Source organism: Sciurus vulgaris, assembly GCF_902686455.1.
Source record: "Sciurus vulgaris genome assembly, chromosome: 2".
Lineage (NCBI taxonomy): Eukaryota > Metazoa > Chordata > Mammalia > Rodentia > Sciuridae > Sciurus > Sciurus vulgaris.
Window position 1 is genome coordinate 83,443,682 of NC_136462.1, and position 21,904 is coordinate 83,465,585.

General features: G+C 43.1%; 1 protein-coding gene across 1 annotated transcript in view; it reads right to left on the reverse strand.

The window, feature by feature from the left end:
• RYR3 (ryanodine receptor 3) overlaps positions 1 to 21,904 on the reverse strand; it is a 506,360-nt gene that overhangs the window by 191,176 nt on the left and 293,280 nt on the right. Inside the window, 10 exon segments of the mRNA XM_079126345.1 lie at positions 2,596 to 2,759; positions 4,283 to 4,319; positions 5,210 to 5,385; positions 7,039 to 7,247; positions 14,394 to 14,568; positions 15,117 to 15,322; positions 16,181 to 16,328; positions 17,662 to 17,821; positions 19,441 to 19,524; positions 20,668 to 20,771. Coding sequence (XP_078982471.1) covers positions 2,596 to 2,759; positions 4,283 to 4,319; positions 5,210 to 5,385; positions 7,039 to 7,247; positions 14,394 to 14,568; positions 15,117 to 15,322; positions 16,181 to 16,328; positions 17,662 to 17,821; positions 19,441 to 19,524; positions 20,668 to 20,771 — 1,463 coding nt within the window.

The window sequence follows — 21,904 nt, forward strand, 5'->3', positions numbered from 1 at the left end:
CTTTCCAAAGAGCATTCCTAACTCAGTATCAATTCACCTTTGTGAAATGGATAATGAGGACGATAGTGTTCCTACTTCAGTGTTGATGGGAAATTAAGGTATAGAGAAGGTGACCACATTGGGCAAATTTATACAGGGATTGGGTATAAGAGGCAGAAATAAAAATCTGTGTTCAGATTCTCAATATGGAAAATAGGAAAAAATCTATAAAATGTATGAAACTCAGGCCTGTATTCTTTAGGATGGCAGGACTGGATCTGAGAAGACTTACAAAGTAAGTCTAGTTTATCTCTGATGCCTTTCTACCTCCCACATCTATACTACCTTGACCTTCCCAGCTCCCAGGTACACCATTGCCCTCCTACACCATTGGATATCCACCAACTTGCTGTCTACAATAGCTATCTACACTTAAAACAAAATAACATGGACTTTAAGGCTCCAAAGCCTGACTCCTTAATTGTAGGACTTCATACTCTGGGTGAGCTTTGGAGAAGATGCGCAGTGGCTGAGGTGACTCCCAGAGCCACTTGTGATGGGTTATGTGGCAAGAGGCAGTCAATTCTCTTTAAGTTCATCCTGGGATACCATATCTGAGAGACCCAGGCCCGTGAAGTAGCACGATATGCCCTTTCTCGGGTTAAATGAGAGATGAACTCTATACTTGATGCTTGAGCAGCTCCTTCAGACATCCTGAGGTCCACCTGATGTGAAGAAGCATGGCTTCCTTTTGTGGCCCTCAGCAGTGCTAGGGAGGGAGCCTGCCTTCAGCATGCTTGGTGGACAGGCCTTGGAACACAGCACCCTCTGAACGCTGCTTTGGACTAATTCTCATTTGGCAAGCCAAGGGTTGGATTATCCAAGGATTTTACTGGCTCAAGGATCTCCTGGGAATGGAGATTCCCCTCTGTAGGCCTGCATTCCTTTCCTCTCCTCTAGGGTAACAACAATGGGGCTGTTTCCTCAATATGAATGCCCTAAGGCTGGGGCCAGTACCAATTGCCTTTTTCAAAGAGTAACAGCCATCATTAGCTTTCTATAAAAGCCAAACTGTTGTCATGTTGTTGGTGTTTTTTAGTGACTGAATTTCTAAATACATTGATGGCTAATACAGAATTCAATTAATAATGTATTAAATCTGTGAGATTGTGAAGTGGCAGGATTTGGACATATTTTAAGTGGACCCAAAGTAAAAATGCCCCATAACATCTGAAAATCGATCCTGTGTCTATTGCTTACTATGTAGGACAAAGAACTAAGAATTATACTACTATATACTAGCTCTTGCTCTAGGAGCTAACATGTCAGTTAACTGTCACAATAAATGTGGTCAGTGCAGTCCAGATAAATCAAGTGGTGTATCTGGTGTAGTAGAGCCAGCAAACAGGAGCAAGACACTCAAATGAGATGGGCATTTCTGCCTGAAGAACAAAAATCTAAATTGGTCAATTGTTTTCATATACTTTCCAACTTAAGCCACATGTTGCTTTTAATATCTATTCTGGCTCTCTCGACATAGATGTTCAAAAATGGAAATAATAATAATAGTATTTATTGAGTACTTGAGGTGAGGCACTGTATTAAGCATTTTTCTATGAATTACTCATTTAACCCTCATAAAATTTTATGACTCATATTCTTATTTTAGAGATGAGGAAATATAGCCCCAGGGAAGTCAAGTGACTGATTCAAGGTGGCACTGCTAATACGTACTGGGATCTAGTTTTAAACCTAGTAAGCATGTAAGTTTGCTTTCAGAGTCAGTACTCTTAACTATCTGCCTACATGGGTCCCTCAGGACAGTGACTGTGGCCACAACTGCCCACTAGTATTATTTAAAGGGTATTGACTGCAAAATGCTCTTGACTTTGCAGGGAGGAAAGGCCAGTTGGAGAAACAACTTATCACATCTGGTATGTGGCTGTGCAGGGAAAGATGCTCTCATACCTCATGAAGGTGGGAACATGATGGCCATAAGGTACAGTCTTCTAGGTGACCCGTGGGGCACATCTAGCCAAGGATACTGACAACAGTAGGAACGGACAGTGGAAAGATGCAAGTGTGCCCAAAACACATTCTCCCTTAAGAACCCTAAGGTCTCTTCAGTGGTTATCTCTCATGAATTTGTTATGTTTATTTTATATTCTTTATGTATTTAGCGATTAAAAACTTTTGGGGTGAGCAGTTCTGAGTTTATCAATGGCTATGCCATGTGGTACTTTTGAACTGACTTCTCTCAAGCACCCAGGGATCTTCTGTCTCATTCTGATGTTGTAGAAACTGGGGCCTACCTTAAAATCATGAAGAAAAATCTGAGAGGGTCCTCAGACCACATCTGTCTATCTCCATGGTCATGGTTTATATATACGATAAAATTACCCCTGATCTTCACTAAGATTCCTTCTCAGTTTCAGAGAAAATCACCCCCTCCCCAGTTTCCTTAAGGATCGAAATGTGACTTCTTGCTCCCCTTTTAAGACAGGCTAGGATGCCTACTTCCTTTGGGCTGTGGTGTGGAGTGGAAGGAAGAAGACTGCTGGGAGGAGGGAGTGAGTAACCCAATGGTCAACTCGGCCTCTTGGGGAACCCCCTTACCTTTCATGGACCCGGCCTCTTTCATCCCCCAGAGTGACAGTCACTGTGCAGTTTTTATTCAGGTCAAACTTTTCACTGTACAAGTGATAGTCTGGAGTCACCCATCCAACCCAGACGCAGGATGGGTCCTGTCCAGCAAAGATGCGAATGGCATAGTAGCACTGCTGTGGAGGGACAACAGAGGGGTAAGTGGCCCCCGGGGGGGCACATGGCCCTCTTTTATGAAGATTCATATACTACAGTCTGGACTTGGACTGAGAGCTGAATAGAGACTCCAGTTCCTAATTTCTCCCTTTTCTGCTTTGCCTTAGCACCTGGAGCAGTGAGCACTTACTCTGTCACCTGTTGCCCAGAAGATGCCAGGGATGAGATCAAGAGATGCTGTTGGTAGAGTCCGTGGCATCTTCTCAGAATGGCCAGCATAGACTCCTAACCTCTCCCGAGCACCCTGCAGCCCTGGGCTGCTGGGCAGGCAGGCACAGTCCCTACCCTCAAAGAGAACAGCCAAGGGTCAGAGAACACCTGTCCCTTTCTACTTCCACAGGGAAGTCCAAGGTATTTTTGTTTTGTTTTTGGAAAGTCTTGAAAAAGAAACCATAAAAGAAAAAGCCCCTGTCCCAGTCAATGTGCTTTGTGTGGCCATCATGCCCAACCACAGATAGTGCTGAAAAGGACAGCGGCTCTTGATGAGGGTCATGCAATCTGTGAGGTATGACGCCGTGACACCATCATAGCTGTAGCAGAGAGGAAGGGGATGACTTCTTCATGTTCTTTGGAAAACTGAGCAGATTTATGATTAATCCAGTAGCTCTCACTTTTATAGTCTTTTGAATTTTCTTGATCAGGAGGTAAAAGGGTCAGTCAGACCAACCTAGGCTTGAATTTTGGCAATCAGTTATTCTGACTCTCGTGCTCTCTGTGTATGATACTGGGCACAGTAGCACCTGTCTCATGGGGTTGCCAAGTAAATTAACTTTAAATAATCAAATGGAGATTAAATGAAATAGTGACACAATGTACCTAACACAGTGTCTGCCCACAGTAAGTATGTAAATTGCACAGGGGGAATCTTACCCTGGTGTTTAACCTACAAACTCAGGACTGCAGGTTAACTCTGTAGAAGGGGCAACATATGCATTTCCTCCATAGTCTTTTTTTTTTTTTCCTGAGGGGTAGATGCTAAAAAAAATTAGGAAATATTGCTTTCTGACTACTGTCTAGCTACGGAGAAGGAACTGAAAGTAGCTTCCGGCTCTGGACTGGCTTCCACTCCTTCTCATTTGATTGCTTTCAACATTAGTGCTGGCATTGTACAGAGACATAGGGGAGCCGATTCATGTTTACACAGAAGAACAAATAGAAGCATTCAATTAAGACCCTGCTAACTGATGCTTATTTCAATCAGAAAGGCAGTGTAAGGTCTCTGATGACAAATGGGCACCAAGTACACAGTGAAGCTCAATTAGGAGCGCCAGGTAAGTTTCTGCTTTGGACTGAATGACTATCTTTCTTTCCCTCATTTGAGAAATGCCACAGACATGTTCTGGAAGCATCAAGATGGATATTAAAAGACAGAGTAATTGGCAATTAAAGAAGATCTCTAGATGGATCTTTGCTGTAAGGGGCATATTACCAGGCATAGCAAAGAATCCAATAATTAAAACCATAATTGAGCACATTTACTTACTGTTGTTGTATGAGAGAGTATTTCTTGCATCTGTTTCCTGGGGGAAAGATAATCCATGTTTTAGTAATTCTGTTGTATAGAGAATCCCACAGTTCTGACAGGCAATTGATCTACCTTTAATGATCAAGGCAAGTTTAGGAAACTGGCTGTTTTCTATACACAAGTGATTGCAATTGGCCTTGGGACTTGTTCATTTGTAAGTTGCTACCACAAGGGAGGGCTGTGACTTCCAGTGCTTGTCCCTCAGCCCAGATGGTGAGTTAGAGCTGAGGGGGATGGGGAGATTGCAGTTACATAGTCAGGGACACCTCAGATGGATTATCCTGTTCCCTCAAGCAGCTGTTCTTGTTTAAAAGCTTGGGGGATAGTGAAATGCTCCAGGAGACCTGAACAGGACAAGTCCAGACGGCAGGCATACATCAATGGTTAAAAATAGACATGAATGGGGTGGGGAGACAGCAAAAAATCTATTCCTTACCAGGAAGGAAGAAGTCATATTACTCACAAATGAGTCACACACCTGGAGTGCTGGACAATGCCCACAGGCAAGCAAAGGCAGCAGCATGTGCCTCCAGAAACTTCTAACTTTACACCGCTGCAGCGCCACTGCAGTCTCTCATGCACTCACCTTCCTTTGACCCCCAAACAGGAATTGTGGGTAGCAGGGAGGCTTGGCTCAGAGAGCTCCAAAAAAGCAGAAACTTCTGAATAAAGCCCAACTGTTTAGCTCTATAGGTCCCTAAATTACGTGCACCAACACACATTCATCCTTATATGCACATGTGTGCACACACAGCCTCATTTCTTTGCCTGGCAGAGCAGGAGAACCTATGTGTGGAGTTTTTGAGTTGAGGTGGAGAGCAATCAGAATGCCAGCTCTAGAGCAGGCATATGAGCACCATTGAGGGTCACAGGCTTCACACTCACCTTTTCTGGAAAGCATCACTGTCCAGGCAGGGGCTGTGACTGAAGGAGGAGTGGCACTCAACGGGCATGCTCAGCCGGCAGTAGATCATGTTGGCATTACTATTCTGTGTGCCAAATGTCTTGTGGGTCACCTTGAGACAGGGAGGGCTATCCATGGTGCCGTCAATCCTCACGACCTGGACACACCACAAGTCCTTACTCTGACATATTGGAGCACCTGACCCTGACCCTGTCCCTCCTTCTCTTGTTGACATATGTAGCATACAGCAAGGCATTCTGCAAACTATGAGTGAATGCAGTCACCAATGCTACTCAAACCATGATTCTTGTTATTACTGGGGCCCTGGCTGTAGAAATTAGAGATTTAAAAACATGACCACTGGGTTCGCCTCAAGGCCAGTGGTGGAGAATGAATTTCAGAAAAGGGGGCAATAACTGGATAATGTAGAGTGATATCCACAAAGACGGGGGTGAGTGGATAAAATGAAAATTTCCCCAAGATTTCCCTTGTTACTGGGCATGAGAGCACCTAAGGGAGAGGATGCAGGAAGCCCGAAGCTCAAGAAGAGACATTCAGCTCCCATGGAGGATACTCCCCTCCCTAGTTGGGCTCCTGTTTCTGCCAGTTGCTGCCACCTGAGAGCTGGGGCTCCCATAGCCTACTTGGAATTTTGAGGCATTTCCTGGTTCTGGGGCATAAGCATTGCAGGCAGTGAGATGGAGAGGAAAGATGAAAACTGAATTTTTGAAGTGTGTGTGTGTGTGTGTGTGTGTGTGTGTGTGTGTGTGTGTAAAGAAGGGGGTTGGTCAGAGGAAGTAAACGCAGAGTAATAAAGAACTTTCTTGTAATATGATCTCTCCTGATTGCTAGAGAACAGTTCTTATTCTGGGGGCCATGAGTATCCTTACTTGTGTGTACTTTGTGTTTTTTTTTCTAAGTGGAGGGTGTCTAGATTCTATCAGTGTGTCAAAGGGGTTCATGACCTCCCAAAGTTTAAGAGCCACCTTTCTAAAGTTTTGGCCAGGGAGGAAGCAGAGAAAAATCCCTACTATTTAAGACTGGGAGTGGCAGTGGGGAATTAAGAGATGATGCTTGTTGAATTCAGACTGGAGGGTGAGTTAACGGCACTCAGAGTCAGGCTGAAGCAAGCCACTGAATGTGACCCAAGGGATGCTGCCACAAAGTGATCATTCAGCTTTCCATCAGTACTTTTCTTCCCGTACCCAACGCAAGAAAAATAGGGAGTGGGGCATGGGCAAAATAGAGGTCACTAAAGGGGCAGGGGCAAAATAGAGGTCACTAAATATAGAACCAGGATTCAACTTAAGCTCCTTACAATATTTGGATTCCCTGAGCTCCCCCTTTTTAGGTTGGGGGTGTCATCATCAACATCACAACTCAGCTTAAAATCTTGGAAATGACAACAGAAATTAAACAGTGTCTAAGAGATATAGTGCTATGATCATATAGGAACACACACATTCAGGATAAATCCTGAGAGCAAGTATTGCACTTCAGAAGTAAACAGTATGAAAGGTCTGTGGACTCTGTATTACTATGACAATAACAGTATAGGAATATCTAGAGAAAACTCAATGGCCCCAAGACTTGGGGAACAATCTGTATGGACGGGTTGTTCCTTTCAGATGCCATTAAGCTGTCCCAATTAAGATGCCTGCAGCTGTGGCCTTAAGAGCCAGGTAGGAGGTGGCTGGTAGGCAGCCTGGGCATGGACTTAGGTAAGCAGCTGCCTTTGACAGGAGCATTAGGGGAGCTTAGTGCCTGGCCCACCTGCCCTGCCAGGGCCACCCACTATATGTAATGATACCTCTATGTGTGGATGATCCTTCGGTACGTTGACAAACGTTGGGAGGCGCTTGCTGAACCACATTGCAACATCTCGGTTCATGTTGACAGCAAAAGGCTCAAAGCCCTCTTGGAGGCCACACATGGTATAAAACTTGAAGGTACTGGCATCCATCCCAAGATTCATGCGGCCGATCTGAGACAGCCCCAGAGAGCAGATGGGCACGAAGCCTGCAGAAGGGAGAGAGTCCTGCTCCAGCTCTCAGGCCCATCCCAGGAAGCCTGAGGACACCCGACCTTCGAGATCCAGTAGGAAAGATGGGACACTAGCCTTTGCCATTCTTCCTGGCACATACTGTCAACAACAAGAGGCCACCTGGAGATGACCTCTGCCCTTGGTGTGTGAGAAAGTATAGTGAATTTGTTTCAAACTGATTTGGGAAAAACAATAACTTAGCTACAATTATTCTTAAAATGCAAATCAAAATTAACTGGAAAAGGAAAACTAATAGAAAGAACAAGTGAAAATATTTCTGTATGCCTTATTTAAAATTGACCATAGGCCCTTGGAAATTTTAAATGCTCTCAACAATAAAACAACAAACCTAAAGAAGATGTACTGAGCAGAAAACAAAAAAAACAAAAGACACGAGCAACTAAGTGAGATAATGCATGCTCTTTTTTTAAAGTACAGAACATTTTACCTGTCTCAGGACATTATGTTGTATACCCTAAATGCATATAATAAAATTTATGTTTCATAAAAAAATGAGTTGGACCAAATCCCCTAACTCTTCTGGGCTTCAGTGTCCTCCTCAGTGAGATGAGAGGTCCAGTGGTTCCTTATGTTTTGAAAGCGTGGTGCTGAGAAGTTTTAAACGACAGCACTAACATTCTGCTGTTCTATGTACTCCCCACCTCACCTAAGCAGGAGAGCCAGAGTTTCATGCAGGAACCAGAGAAAACTCTTGTCCTTCTGACATCTACATTCATCCCTTCAACTTCACTTCTACATCCTGATCATATTTAAAATTACCATTCAGAATAGACCAAAGCAGAAGTTCAAGTTGTTTGGCATTCTTCTTTGTGGGTTATTTATAAATCATAATTGTGGACCAACAAATCAGCAAAGCAGGGAAAGCTCTAATTATCTTGGATTTGGGAGGATGTGGGAGGCGGGCAGCTGGCGGGCAGCTGAGGCAGCAGCAAGTGTTTGGAAGGGAGGGGACAGCTTTGAGGCTGATGGCTAAAGCAGGAGTTGGCTGGAGCCCACTCCCCAAAAATAACAGGCACTGCTCCTAGGGTAGTGTGCTCCTTTCAGGGGAAATTTAAAGTTCAATGTAGGGGACATCTACAATCAACAGAACTTTCCTTCAGAGAAAAAAATGCCAAAATGCACTCCTCCTTGAGTGAGTACTTACATACTATTCCCTATGCCATGAAGTTTCTGTGTAAATAAGAAGTCATGCAAGTGAAAAGTAAATCTCTCACAAGTTAGCAGGTTGGTTTTAGAAGCTATGAACTCATTTAGGACCCAGATATGCTTAAAACCATTTGTAAGTGAGAGACAACTTTAATCCCAGTAGAATGACAGTGATGAAGAGCTTCCTCTCAGGGTCACCAAGGGCTGAAAGCAGATCGTGAGACCAGCCTCTCAGGAAAGTAGGTGGCCTGGGAAGTTGGATAGGCTTCCACTCATGACACCCTGAGCACTGGTGTGCTTCTGGAAGTTTTGTGCTAGGGGCTATGGCTGATGAACTTAAGTCCTTCCTACAGACAGATATATATCTTTTAAATAAATAAGTAACCCTTGGAAATCTGATACTAGTATGGAATAAAGATGGTTTGTCAGCTAACTTTCTTGGGTCTCCATTGGGACAGAGGGCTCTGCTATGTGCTACGACACATGTAAAGGAAGAGAAGAAAATAACTCTTCCAATCCTAAGGAGCTTTCAGAAATTGGAACAAGGAACAGATCATAAAAGTGTGAATATTTTTGCTATAAACCATCCCTTCTTCCATGATAGTATTTTGGCTGTTCTGCTAAGGAGGGTAAAACGAACCCTTGTGGAAGTTTTATCTTGGAGCCATTGATATGATCAGAGGATAGGATGTCTTAAGAAAATCTGTTCTTCTTCATGAGCATGAATAGCAGGACTAGTGTGCAGCAGGTGTAAGGCCTGGATGTGAAGCAGCAGCAAGGGTTTCCCCTTGGGACATACAAATAACTTCCCAGTCTCAGACCTCCTGACAATGTAAGGGGAAAAGTTAATATTGCCAGAAGACTTTTTTCTAAGGAACTTGAACTCTTCCTTACTATTAAGCATCAGCAGAGGGGGTAACACTTTACTGAGGATAAAACTGAAGACTTGAGGAGGCAACTGACATGATCAAGGTCATGAGAAGGATGAGTGACAAAATGGAATGTGATCTCACACCCTCTGAGTCACAGGCCAGTGGCCAGTAGTGTGCAGGAGAGGACGTGAATGTTGTAAGGGACAAATGCCCTAGATTTAAACAGCAGTTGTGTCCCAGGGCAGAAGGCTGCACTCTTTACAAAGTGAACTGCTCTCCCTGTGGGCAGAAGTTCTCTCTTCTGGGGGAGCAGACACTGCAGGAGGGAAGGCAGGGACAACAGAGGCCAAGGATGGGAAAGCAGTAGGCGGCAAGTGTTAGGGACCTCCTGGGGACTAAGTGCGCACAGCTGGGGAGGTTCTGAGAAACCAAAGATAAGCTAAACCCGAGGTCTGAGTCAGAAAAGAGAAACCCAGAAAGGCAGAGAGTCGAGATGAATCCTCATAAAGTGCCACAATTTCTCCTGAGGAAGATTTGACAACTGGATACTTGCAACGGCTCCCTTCACCTGGCAGAGGTTCCATTTCTAGAACTTCTTTACTTGTGGCATTAATGCTTCATGTAACTTCATAACTCTGCATGGTAGGTAGATGGGGGTGGGCAGCAGTGATATACTAAACCACAGCAAATAGTCACCACTTTATCAATGTCAGCACTCATTATTATTATGCCATTTAACACAAAGACTTACAAAGTTGAATAATTCCCTCACCTCTTTGTTACCTGGTAAACTACAGAACCAGTGTGTGAACAAAGCTGCTTTAGCAGGAGTCCAGAAACAACAGAGATTGAAACTGGGATGCCTGTTTTTGAATTCTTACCTACTCTAACTTGCTTTGTGACTAACTCCTACTTCCCTTTGCAAATCATTTTCCTGTGTCATGTAGCTTACCAGTTTGTTTCTAGATTAGGCAGCTGAAGACCTGCGATCACAAAGCACCCCAGGCACACAGGTGGCCACCTGACTCTGGATAAAAGAACCTATTTGACAAGGACACTGTCATAAACAAGGATTTGCATTTTGCATACAACTAAAGTGACCCACAGCCTAAAATGAGACTGGAGAAGTAAAAGAAATATAAAGGGGTAAAGAAATCCCCTTTCCTCCATGCAGGCTAATAGACAAGATTATGCTGACATCTTTGAGGAGGTTTGAGGAGAATTTTCCAAATGGCATCATCTTGAGTCAAGAAGAATACAGAATCATTGCGGTAAAAGAACAGTAAGAACACATGCATTTATGTTTCATAGAGGATGTCAGGTTCTGATAAACTTGGTATTACAAGGCCTCATCCTGGTTTTGTGAATAGGAAGAGGCACAGCAGTTTGGTTATCTTTTTATAATTTGGGAGCTTGGGAAGAAACCACTTCTCCAGAAAACCCAAATGTTGGATCCGTTTTCAATCCTCTTTGCACTGAAAAAAGACATGGAGAAGAACCACTACCAGCAGGGGAGAGCTGAGATCCTGGAGAGTGGTGGTTAGGTGGCCTCAGACCTTTCATGGGTGTTTCTGAGAGTCCCATCTCAGCATCACATGTTTTGTTCATCTCTTTGCATTTCCTCCTAAGACTGGAGAAGATGGAGCTCAGGGGTAACCCAGTGATGGTCACAGTCCTTGCACAAAACACAGAAGCACCATGCTCCCCTGCCACAGTTGCTTTCTGAAGTACAGCTCCCATCTGGAGAGAGCATGGCAGGGTCCCTTGCCACCAGCATGTGTGCATGCAGATGGCAGTGACACTTCCTGCAAACACGTCTTATTTTCTGCTTCCCAAAGAGCTGCCAACAGAGCTGGGGGATCCGTTCAGCTCAGACAGGCCAATGGACAGGAAGAGCCCGGGAGGCTGCCCCTGCAGACATGGAAGCTGCGGCAGGATGAGGATGGCCCTCAGGGGACCACACTGAAGCTTCTTCCAGATGTCAACATCCTGAGGTCTGGCAGAATGCTAAGGACTGTATCTTCCTCTCCTTTAAATGGAGAAGAAAAGGTTGACACCTTGGAGGCTTCTGAGCTTCCATATGGCTTTATGTGACAGTATAGAAGGGTGATGGTCCTGGGCAAGGACTGGGTCAGAGCAATGATTAGAAAAATTCTAATGAGGCATGTACGAGCATGATGCAGAGGAGAATGGAGATGACAACTTATAAATAATGCCATAAATTGTAATGTCGGCCCCTATTCCTTCCCCCAAAAGGGCTCCTTACCCTCATGGGGGTAATGGCTTGAATCAAGGCTGATGTGCTGGTGACTAGAACACAGGCACAGGCAAGCGTATATGGGGGCCACAATGCATGACAAGTTTATTCCAACAGATGGTTTTCCTAACAACTCAAGGCAAGAATTGTTGCCTCTTTCCATATTTGGCAGAGAACAGAGATGCTACATGGTTATTCCAGGCCTCTGGGCTATTGTTATCAAAGAATGGCATGTCATCTTCCTTTCAACTGCCCCCTCTGCCAATTCCTGAGCTATCATACAACTGAAAGAGCCTTCCAATTACCTTGTCGCTTTGTTATTAAATTGTGATACAATGCTACAGTATAATGTATGAACATATTACAGTACAATTCTATTATAAAATAGTTTCCTAATAATAGACTTTATTATTTTGAAGGTCAAATCATGTCCCTGTACACAATAGGCCTATGAGGCATCTCTTTTTCATTATAACACAGATGATCTTAGAAAGCAAAGTTACCCTGCAACATCTCTCTCTTTAAAACACTTCTCTGCTCAAACCCTGTATCAGTTCCCTGTTTCCCAGAGGGTGAATCCAAGAGTGTGTAGCCCAGATGAGACAATAGTTTCTGGAAGGGGAGGTCTGAGTCTAGGTGTTTAGGCTGTAACCTGCACTTCATCTACCTGTCCATCTCCACTGTCTGTGAAGCACATATACAAACCTTCCATTCTCCTACTGTCCCAACCTTTCCTAAAGTTCCCCAATCATTACTCTCATGACTAATGACTGCATCATTAGCCTCATGATATCCTCTGATGGGAATACACTTCTACAAGAGGGCACATTCTTTATTCCACATTCAATTAAAAGAGCATTCATACAGAATTCCCATTACATAGTAGTCACTTGCTATTTATAATTTGATGCTTTGCATTATTAGTTACCTTTTCATATTTTCATTTTATTTAGTCTATAATCAGAAAACAAGTCCTTTAACACTGCTTCTACTTACATTTTCATTTGTTTTAGACCATACAAATCCCAGTTTCTTTTGAGCATGCATTTTTTTGATTCTGTTCTGACATGGGCCACACTTGGAACATAGAGGCTTTGGACTTTATAAAGTTCTCATCACTTGGCATTAAAGTGATAAACTTGGAGATAAATTCTTATCTCTGCCTTATGGTGGACCCAAAGACTAATAGATAAGTTATGTCTTCCAGTTCATTCAATGGTAAAGCCAGGGAAAGGTCCTCAGTCTCTGGATCCATTCTGACCTAGGGAGCCTCTTCTGTTGGGGATGAGCTCCAACCCCCCAGTTTTTCATTTCCTCCAGGAGGCAGCACTGCTTGGGTGTGATGGCTCTTCTACACTGTTCTCATGGCCACCTAAGGCTCTCCCTCTCCTTTGCCTCTGAACCAGCACACAAGACACTTCTGCTGGCAACGCTTTTTTCCTGTCTCCCAAAATAGGATGCTTTCTTTAAAACTTTTGATTTTTAAATCCCTCCAGAAGGCATTAAATCATGACCCATCAGGCGTTAGTCATCCTGTTTCTCTAGGAAAATATATTGAGTTGCCACCTTTCTATTCCCCCAAGTATCTTTAGAGCTCTTAAAAGGTACAATTGGATATGCACGTTGCAATGATGGGTCTCTGTAAAAAGCGTGAAAGTCACTTACAAAACTTAAAGCATTCTGCAAATAAAGGACATTTACATTACACATACATGGTCTCCTATATTTGTGTTTTCTTGCTTTCGAAATGGGAACTGTTTCTTTTGGAATGTCTTAGATATTTAGAGTTACAAGAAGCCCTAATCATTTACAGAGGGGAAAATGAGGCTCAAAGAGGTTAAAAAAAGTCAACTAGGATGTTGGGGGTTGGGAAGAGGGTATAGGAGATGGGGGCAGAGACAGGGTATGAGCCAAGATTGCCGCCCTTTTCAGAGCAGCCTCCTCCTCATCTGTAAGCAAGAGGCAGAGGGTGGCACAGCACTGAGCCCCGGGGCCTGCACACAGCAGGCATTAAGTCACTGTCACAGAATTTCATATCTGGGAAGAACACTGGAATTTATTTCATCTATCCTTTTACTCCCTGGTAGAGATGAAGAAAGTAAAACCCAGGCCTCAAGCCAAGACTTCCTGAGAGCCACACAGCCTGGTAGGAGCAAGTCCACTGACTTGCAGTCCAATGCTTCTTTCCGGGTGTGCCAGCAATCTTGCATACAGAACACAGTGATGTAGACAGGAAATAACAAGCTCTAACTGTTCCTTTGTCTAGCTGGAAGCTCTGTGCTGATTGCAGTCTATTCATGGCCATTAATAGTACAACTCTGCTTTGGCTTCACAGCATGTTTGAATTTCAAAATAAATTCTATTTCATTCAAGGGAACAACTAAGTCTAACTTTTGTGTTTCAATGGTTCTCATCAAAGCATCAAGTTCAATTACACAAACATGCAGACTGACAATTCAAATCAGAATAAAAGGATAATTCTTTAATTCCCTGATTCTTCTCTCCTGCCAAGGACATTAGTCTATATACAAGGAGCATTTCCTTTGTAATATTGGAAAACCTGGGGTACCTTGAATACCAAGGTGCAAGGAAGTAGAGGGAGAGCTCAATCGATATGGAAATTCAGAATTTATATCAATGCTGTATAAACTGTCATTATCATTTGTCATGGTGCTTTTAAAATGATGGCATAAGGAATAGTCTTCATCATTAAAGTTGGAAATATACAAAGGCAATGTACTCCAAATAAGGAAGTGGAAGGGCCCACTCAGACCTGGGTTTTCCTTCAACCCCATGGAGTTGGGATGGGGAGGAGGTAGACTTACCATTCTCAATCTCGTAATCAGCAAAGGCAAGCTCAGAGCCTTTGTTGGTGATCAGCAGTTCCCCATTTAGTGTGAAGATCATGGAGGCATCATCCAGGTTAATCATACAACCAACCACATCACCTGGCTGCCAGGTTCGCCCAAAGTACCCACTCCCTTGATGCCAACGCTGTCCCTGCAAAACAAGACCCCAGGGCTTAGAGAAAGAGGTCCTAGAAACCCATGCCACTGGAGAAGTGACCACAGCAGTAGTGTCTCCTAACTGTTCATGGTACACGATTCTATGAGGACTCACCTCTCTACCATGGATAACTCAGGGAGAAGTGGTCTGTCTTACAATCGAATGAAACTGAGACACACAGGCTCATCAGAAAAGGTGACCTGAGCCTCCTGATTCCTAGTTAGCTATGAGAGCAGCCAGGACAAATTGGTAAGATTTCCAACACAACCACCGCATAGTATTCAACAAATGGAGCAGAGTTGATGGCTTGGGCGAAAGAACAGATATGGAAATGATTATAGAAAGGACCTGGGGCACAGTCCTCACCTTTGCCAGAAGAGAACAAAGAAACAATTACTAGGCAGTGTTCATTCAGGGCTCGTTAGCCACTGGTGCGGGCCTCTCAAACCTAAGATCCAGACACTCAATATTTCCAGCCTCCAGGGGAATGTTTGGAGAAGCAAAACTTGGACTGAGGATGTGTGGATACTATACCGACTCACCCTGCTGCCTTCAAACACGAAGGCTTGGTCGTCAGCCCCCAGCTCAATGTCAGGCCGGCAGCCTGGCCTTGCCCAGCCGACCCGCATGTCTCCTCCGGTCACCACTTCAAACTCAAAATACCACTTTCCAGACCTCACTGCGTATGATCGCTCCACCCGGAAAAATCGGATCTTGTCTATGCTGACTTTCTCCACAGCTGGATCAGCTATTGTGAGAACATGAGTAGAAGGCGTGAGAGGAAAAGAGAGTACAGAGTCTTTTAATAAATAGGTAGCATTCCTCAAAAGAACTGGATGACAACCAAGATGGCCATAGAGCTCCCACTGTGCACTGTAACATCCTGTTTATAGCATAACAATCATCACCATTCTCTTAACAAGACCCCGTTTGCTGAGTGATAACTCTGTAGTAGATCTATTAGAGGCCATCTCTTTCTGTCCTTACAATAGTCCTGAACTGTGACACTATCACAGTGACACTGCCTTTATGTTAAAGACAAAAAATAAATAAATAGAAATTGAGACTCAAGAGCTGTTTAATCACTCATTCAAGTAAGTGAAAGTTTTGAATCCAGGTCTGAGTCCAAAGCCATCCCGCAAATCACTTATAATTCTGTCCCTGTGGCCTGTGATACCTCTTGGAGTAAAGGACAATAATAACATCATGTTCACCGATTATAAGCTGGTGATTTTAATCAGCACTAGGATTTGACTCTTGGAGATGTGATTATTTGGTCTAAAAGTAAGCTGATACATCTTTGGAGAATAAAAGAAATGAAAGTGACTTGGTTTTTGTGAGCAGGTGTTCTGAAGAGCTTAGCTTCCCTCAAAGATAAGAAGAGATAATATATTTCCTATGAGCCCGGGTCACAGAATTGCTTATCATGGAAACATCACTGGATGATGCATTACACCAAACATGATCTCCACCCCCTTAAGAAAATATGCCATTTTAAACAATGCCATTTCTAATAGTACAAGTTAGACCTATTTAAAATTAGCACTTTCCCAGAAGAGGGCCTATTTAGCAAATTTGGCCCAGAATATTAATCTGAGCTCAATACCTAGCTCTTGGTCTGATGGCTCAATGTTATACCCATAACCAATGAACGTCCGAATGGCTTCCCGTAGGCTGTCCCTGTTGGACTTCTTGGTGCGTTCATCCAGCAATGCATATGGCACCAGACGGGGATTTCTTTTGTTCTTCAAATCCTGTGTGAAGCCAGAGGAAAGAGGTGCCAAGAAAACACATGTCAGCTTTACAAATAGCTCATCCCACTCACACATTCCTGGCTGCCTGGCTGGTTTGTACTAGTCTATTAGCTCTTTCCCAAGTGCCTTGATATTTAGCAATGTACATATTTGCCACTTCTCTTCAGGATTAAATGAGTATAAATGGAAAAATTTTACTAATGCTCAAAGCTAGTATTAAAAAAACACGTTAGTAGTGCCAGCCTGCACATAAAATGAAGTGTCATGAAATTGGTTAGAAACCTCCAGTCCCAAGGCGAGGCAGAAAGGATTTGAAGAACTAGTCCCCTACAGAAGTTTATGTCACCACAGACTGTGGTAGCCTCCTCACAAGAGCCTTTTAACAAGACCTCATAGCGAAACATCAGGAGAGGTGGGAGAGCCAGAGTGGATCCATTTCATTGTAAAAGTAAACATCTGATGTAGAGTCCTTAGTTCCTCAGGAGGTACTAAGAAGACAGTAGGTATGACTGCAGAACAAGTCACCTGCACTAATCCACATGGCATGCTGTTTGAACTCACTAACCAAGCCTTTATGGTATTCATGGTTATATTTTTCTTGGCTTTCAGTTATGTGTGAGTTTGGAGGCTCAGGTACCAAGGAACTCATGTGCACACGGCCACCCCTAAACTTCCCTGATATAACCCTACCACTGGTAGTTAGAAAGCATGTTAAGGAAAAAGGTGTGTAGATGGCTTGGGACCAAACCCTGGCTTTAAACTGCCTGATTCTTTGCTGTGACCTGGCTATTAAGGTCCTACTCAAGACAGAAACTCTGCCCAGGAATCCTATGTTCAAAGGACTGAGATAACGGGGCACAGGTTTCTGATCAGGCTGATTTGTCCCTTTTTTGGTCTAGGTTCTCCTTTTCACCCTCACTGTCATTTATTTGGAACCATCCCAGAAATTCTGCTCACTTATGATGTTGGTTTTTTCCTAGCTTTGGTTCTGGGGAGTGGCATGAAAGCTCAACTTTCTACAATGCAAGAAGCATGGAAAAGAGATAGTACAGCAGGTGGGTGTATGTGCAGGGCAATACAGATGAGTGAATCTCAAAAAATAATAATAATAATGGTGAAAGGTAAACCTCTCCATTTCTGCAAAATTGGAATTATGCCTGGAGTCAATGGCAATGTGACCATCACAAATTCCATCCAGTACTCTGGATATGAAAGAGAGAGTGCAAGGATAATCTCCATCTTCCAATCTAACACTCTCCAGAGCAAAATGGCACTTTGATGTATGATCATATTTCCTAACTATTCCAGCATGGCTAGCCCAGTAATTTCTCACCTGTTGAATGCCATAGGTCCATCCTTGTTTTATTCTGTCTTTTGCCCAAACATTGTGTGCATTTTCTGCAAGTTTATCCACTAAAATTTCTTGAGGCGGCAACAGTTTCACATCAGACAAATCCAAAGGGGCTGGCTTATAGCCATTGGACATCACGTAGCTACAAGTGGGTGCAAAAGTAGATATATTTTGAACAGATCTTTATGATTCTCCCATTACAGAGTTTAGATCAAGAGGTAAATGAAGCTACAGTCAGAAGTTCCCTTCTGTGGCTGATGGACAGCTCAGCTCTACTTCAAGTTCACAGATAAAGCCCTTTGTCCACTGTCATTATACCCAAAGAAGACTGTCAGAGAAGTAGAAGATTGGTACAATACCCTTATTTTTAATCTAATTCCCTATATGCTGTACAAATGATAGGCACATTCAGCATGCTGCAATATTACAGCAGCTCTTTCATCCTACTTTGAAAACATACAAAGTTAAAACCAGATTTGCAAGGACAAGACCTTGAGCCCAATGTTTTCTCATAAATCAGCATAAAATGGTCACTCGCTCATGGAAAGCTAAATCTTTACTTTGGGAAATTAAAAAAAAAAAAAAAAATCATGACAGCAGAGAATGTATGAGCTTGAAGTGACCTTAGCAGTTAGCTGTCCAGATCTGGAGTCGCAGCCTCAGATGTCTGTGATCTCATAGCTAAGGTGAAGATGTGAGAGAGTTCAGTGGTTGAGGTAGATACTGTGTGTGAGTGGAGAACACCAGGGCACTCTAGAGTGAATCTCAAGAGAGCAGTTAATTATAGCCATGTGGGAATGCAAGTCCAGAGATGCCCGTGGCCTCAGGCCTCAGGATCATTGACTGCCCAGACCAGGCCAGAAGCCAAATGTGAGACACCTGGGCCATTTAATCCAGAAAACAGAGCAGCATGAGATCCAGGGTCTCCTGTTGGCACAAAACACTGCTCTGAGTCCACCTTCTCAGCATACCTGCTCTTGGGCAGAGTCAGCATGCAAGGATAAGCACCAACCCTATCAACCCTAACTAGCAGCCTGCCTCTCCAGCTGCCATCTCTCAGATGTGCTTTCCTTGGCCACAGGATTTGTGTGTGTGAGCAGAGCCTGGCAGCTTGGGAGGTTAGGAGGAAAGATGAGGAAGATAAGCGATTGCCTAAAGCTGGCACTGCTTTGGCACCAAGTAACAAGGACACCTGTGTGTGAGTACATGTGTACCCAGGGCTGGCACACATGGGAGCAGGTGAGTGAGGCAGCCAAAGGTTATACCAGTGAGCAAGTATTTGAATGTGTGAGAGTGTGACTCTGAATGTCGGGGGTGGGAGGGAGAGTAGGACACATACAGATCTAGGGGGCCAAAGAAATCTTGGCAGAGCCTTATATTTCCACAAAAGACTTATAAGGCTGGCCCAGTGCCAGAGGAGTGACTCTCTGCTGTGACTACCAAGAATTTTCAAGCTCCTTTGCCAAATGCTACTCTTGTAGACCAAACACAGTATCACCATCTGAGGTCTTCAAACTTCCTAGCTCAAAACTAACAGTGTTAGGTCTGGGCAGAAAGAGCAAGAGGGGAGGCCCTGAAATACTTCTTGCTTAGCAGGTTTTTGCCTGAGGGCCTCAGTGTCTTCTAAGTAACCAGTAATAGGGAACATCTTGAGCTAGTAAGTACCTGGGCTGTCGTCTGCCTTTAGACACAGGTACCCACTCCCCAGCTTAAAAATTCAGTCCAAAGCATTAAGGCTTGAACCACTGAAAAATCACCTACTTTTTGGGCAGTTTGACCTTCTTCAGTTCATCCTCAGCAGCTGGGTTAACATGAGCAATGTGGCACCCCAGGGCCAGCAGCGTTCTGAAGTAACGGAAGGAGAAGATAAGGGTGAATTGCAAGATAAAGCTAACCTGTATCTTAGCTGATAAAAATGTATATTAGTTATTCATTTAGATCAGGGGTTGGCAAACATTTCCTGGAAGGAACAGATAGTAACTGTTTCAGGCTTTGGGGACACACTCATCTCTGTTGTAACTACTGAACTCTGCCATTACAGAGCAAAAGCAGCTCTAGGTGATATGTAAACCACTGAGCTTGGCTTTGTTACAATAAAATTTTATTTACAGAAAGAGAGGTAGCTGATCTGACTGTCTCATGGGTCACCATTGGACAACTTTTGATGCAGATGATAAAAAAGAAGAACAAAAGAGAAGCTTAGTAATTGCCTCTCTGTGAGGCATTTTCCCATTTATAATTTCACTTTGAATTATGGTTGGCTTCTAATTCCATGGAACAGAGAATTCTCATATCAAACCCACAGGTCAGCAAATATTTGCTGTGTCGGATGTTTGTGTAGAGCCACGAGCTGTGCCGGACACCATGGTGTACACAGATCCTCCCTCGAGAAGCATCAATGCAATTGAAGGTATCACATGTGTGAGGTTGTAAGAAAAAGCACCTCACAGAACACTCTTCTATCAACAAAATGATGTCTGAATGTTCTGCATGGACAGCTAGGGAATAGGGAAATTTAAAAAAACCAGAATAGGCAACAAGCATAAACTTGGGCTACAAAAGTGACAGTCTTATTTAGGACCCTGACTGGGATCATGAGTGAAGCTGAGAGTTGTTTTAAAATTGAATTTCAATGAATCAAGTCATGTTTCCCATTTGTTTTTAGATATCCTTTATCTTATTATTATGAACTTCAAGAGGCACTTTGTCCTTCACTCTGTTTCTCATCTTTTTCTCTGCCTCCTACACATTTTCCCCATTCCTAGCAAAGAGAAAACAGTCTCTAAAGAAATATACACACTAAGTAACAATGGTGGATTGGCTATTCACTATGCTAAATCCTCTTGTCACATGAATACTCACCATGCCCACTAATTTATCAGAATGTCATGTTTTCAGGCAAGAGAGACAAAGCTTTGCAGTTTAGTTTTAATGTATTAAATCATCCACTCACTCTTTAGTCCAACTTCAATTCAATTAAACACTCACTTTAAGGTTTCAGTTGACATCTGCAGGTTATAATTCTTCTCAGTTTCGGGGAGCTTTGAAAACTCCACAAGGCAGGGGTGTTGTCTTTTATTGTCATCCCGTATCTAGGTGACAACATAAGAAAGAACATAATTTAAGTTTTGACAGCTGGAACTGCATGAAAAACAGAAATGAACACACTTTGATACACAGCCCAGGCAGCCCATATCAAGCAAGACAAAGATAGCCACGTGGTGATGGGTGACCTGGTGCTCTTCTCTCTAGTAAATGGTACACGCAGTCCGCAGGTTACAAATGGCTTGGGCTCTCTGAATCTATTTCTACACAGGTGTCTGCATTTAGAACATACTTTCTGAGAGAAGGGATTTTACATGTGGCAGCCATGTTTCCTTCATCCAAAATTCATGTGACCCTAATGTTACTGAAGAGCAGCACTCCTCAGTACAGAAAGGATTGCAGAATCCTGATCAGTGTCCACCAAAATATTTAACACCAGTCATAAATGTGCACTGTGTTTGCAATTTCAAAATTTCTAGTGGTCACATTAAAAAAGAAATAGGTGAAATATTGACAATATATTTTATTTATTGCAAATGTGAAATATTACCATCTTAACAAGTAACATAAGAGATTGTTAGGAGATATATTATTATTTTTTTCTTACTAGGTGTTCAAAATTTAGTATGTAATTTACATTTAGAGCACATCTCAATCCAGCCTAGCTATCTTTCAGGTTTTTGGTAGCCACGTGGCTCATGGATACTCTATTGAACAGTGGATTGAAACATTAAGTCATTCATTCATTCATTCATTCATTCATTCCTTAACAAGTATTTTTTGAGTGCATGAACTACATGCCAGACACTGAGTTGGATGTTAAGAGTTCAATGGTGAATGCAGATAGCTCCAGGCATATAAAGTAAATGGGTATAGGAAGCAGTAACAAAATATTCACAGGAATAAAAGCAAAATTGCAATTGCTAAGTTCTCTAAAGGAGAGGTGTGTGGTATTACAAGAACATACAGGAGAGAAGTGGTCATACTTAAGGAAAACCTTTTATGGGAGCTCTATAAATACAGAAGTGTTAGAGTGGAAGGACCTTTTAGTAACTAAGCTGCAATATTCATCACAGGAGAGTGCCAGGGTCACAGGAAGCTTTGGAACTCACCTGTCTTTCTACCTCCAAACAGGACCTCATACAAATCATAGGACAAAGTTAATTTGCATTTGCTGTGA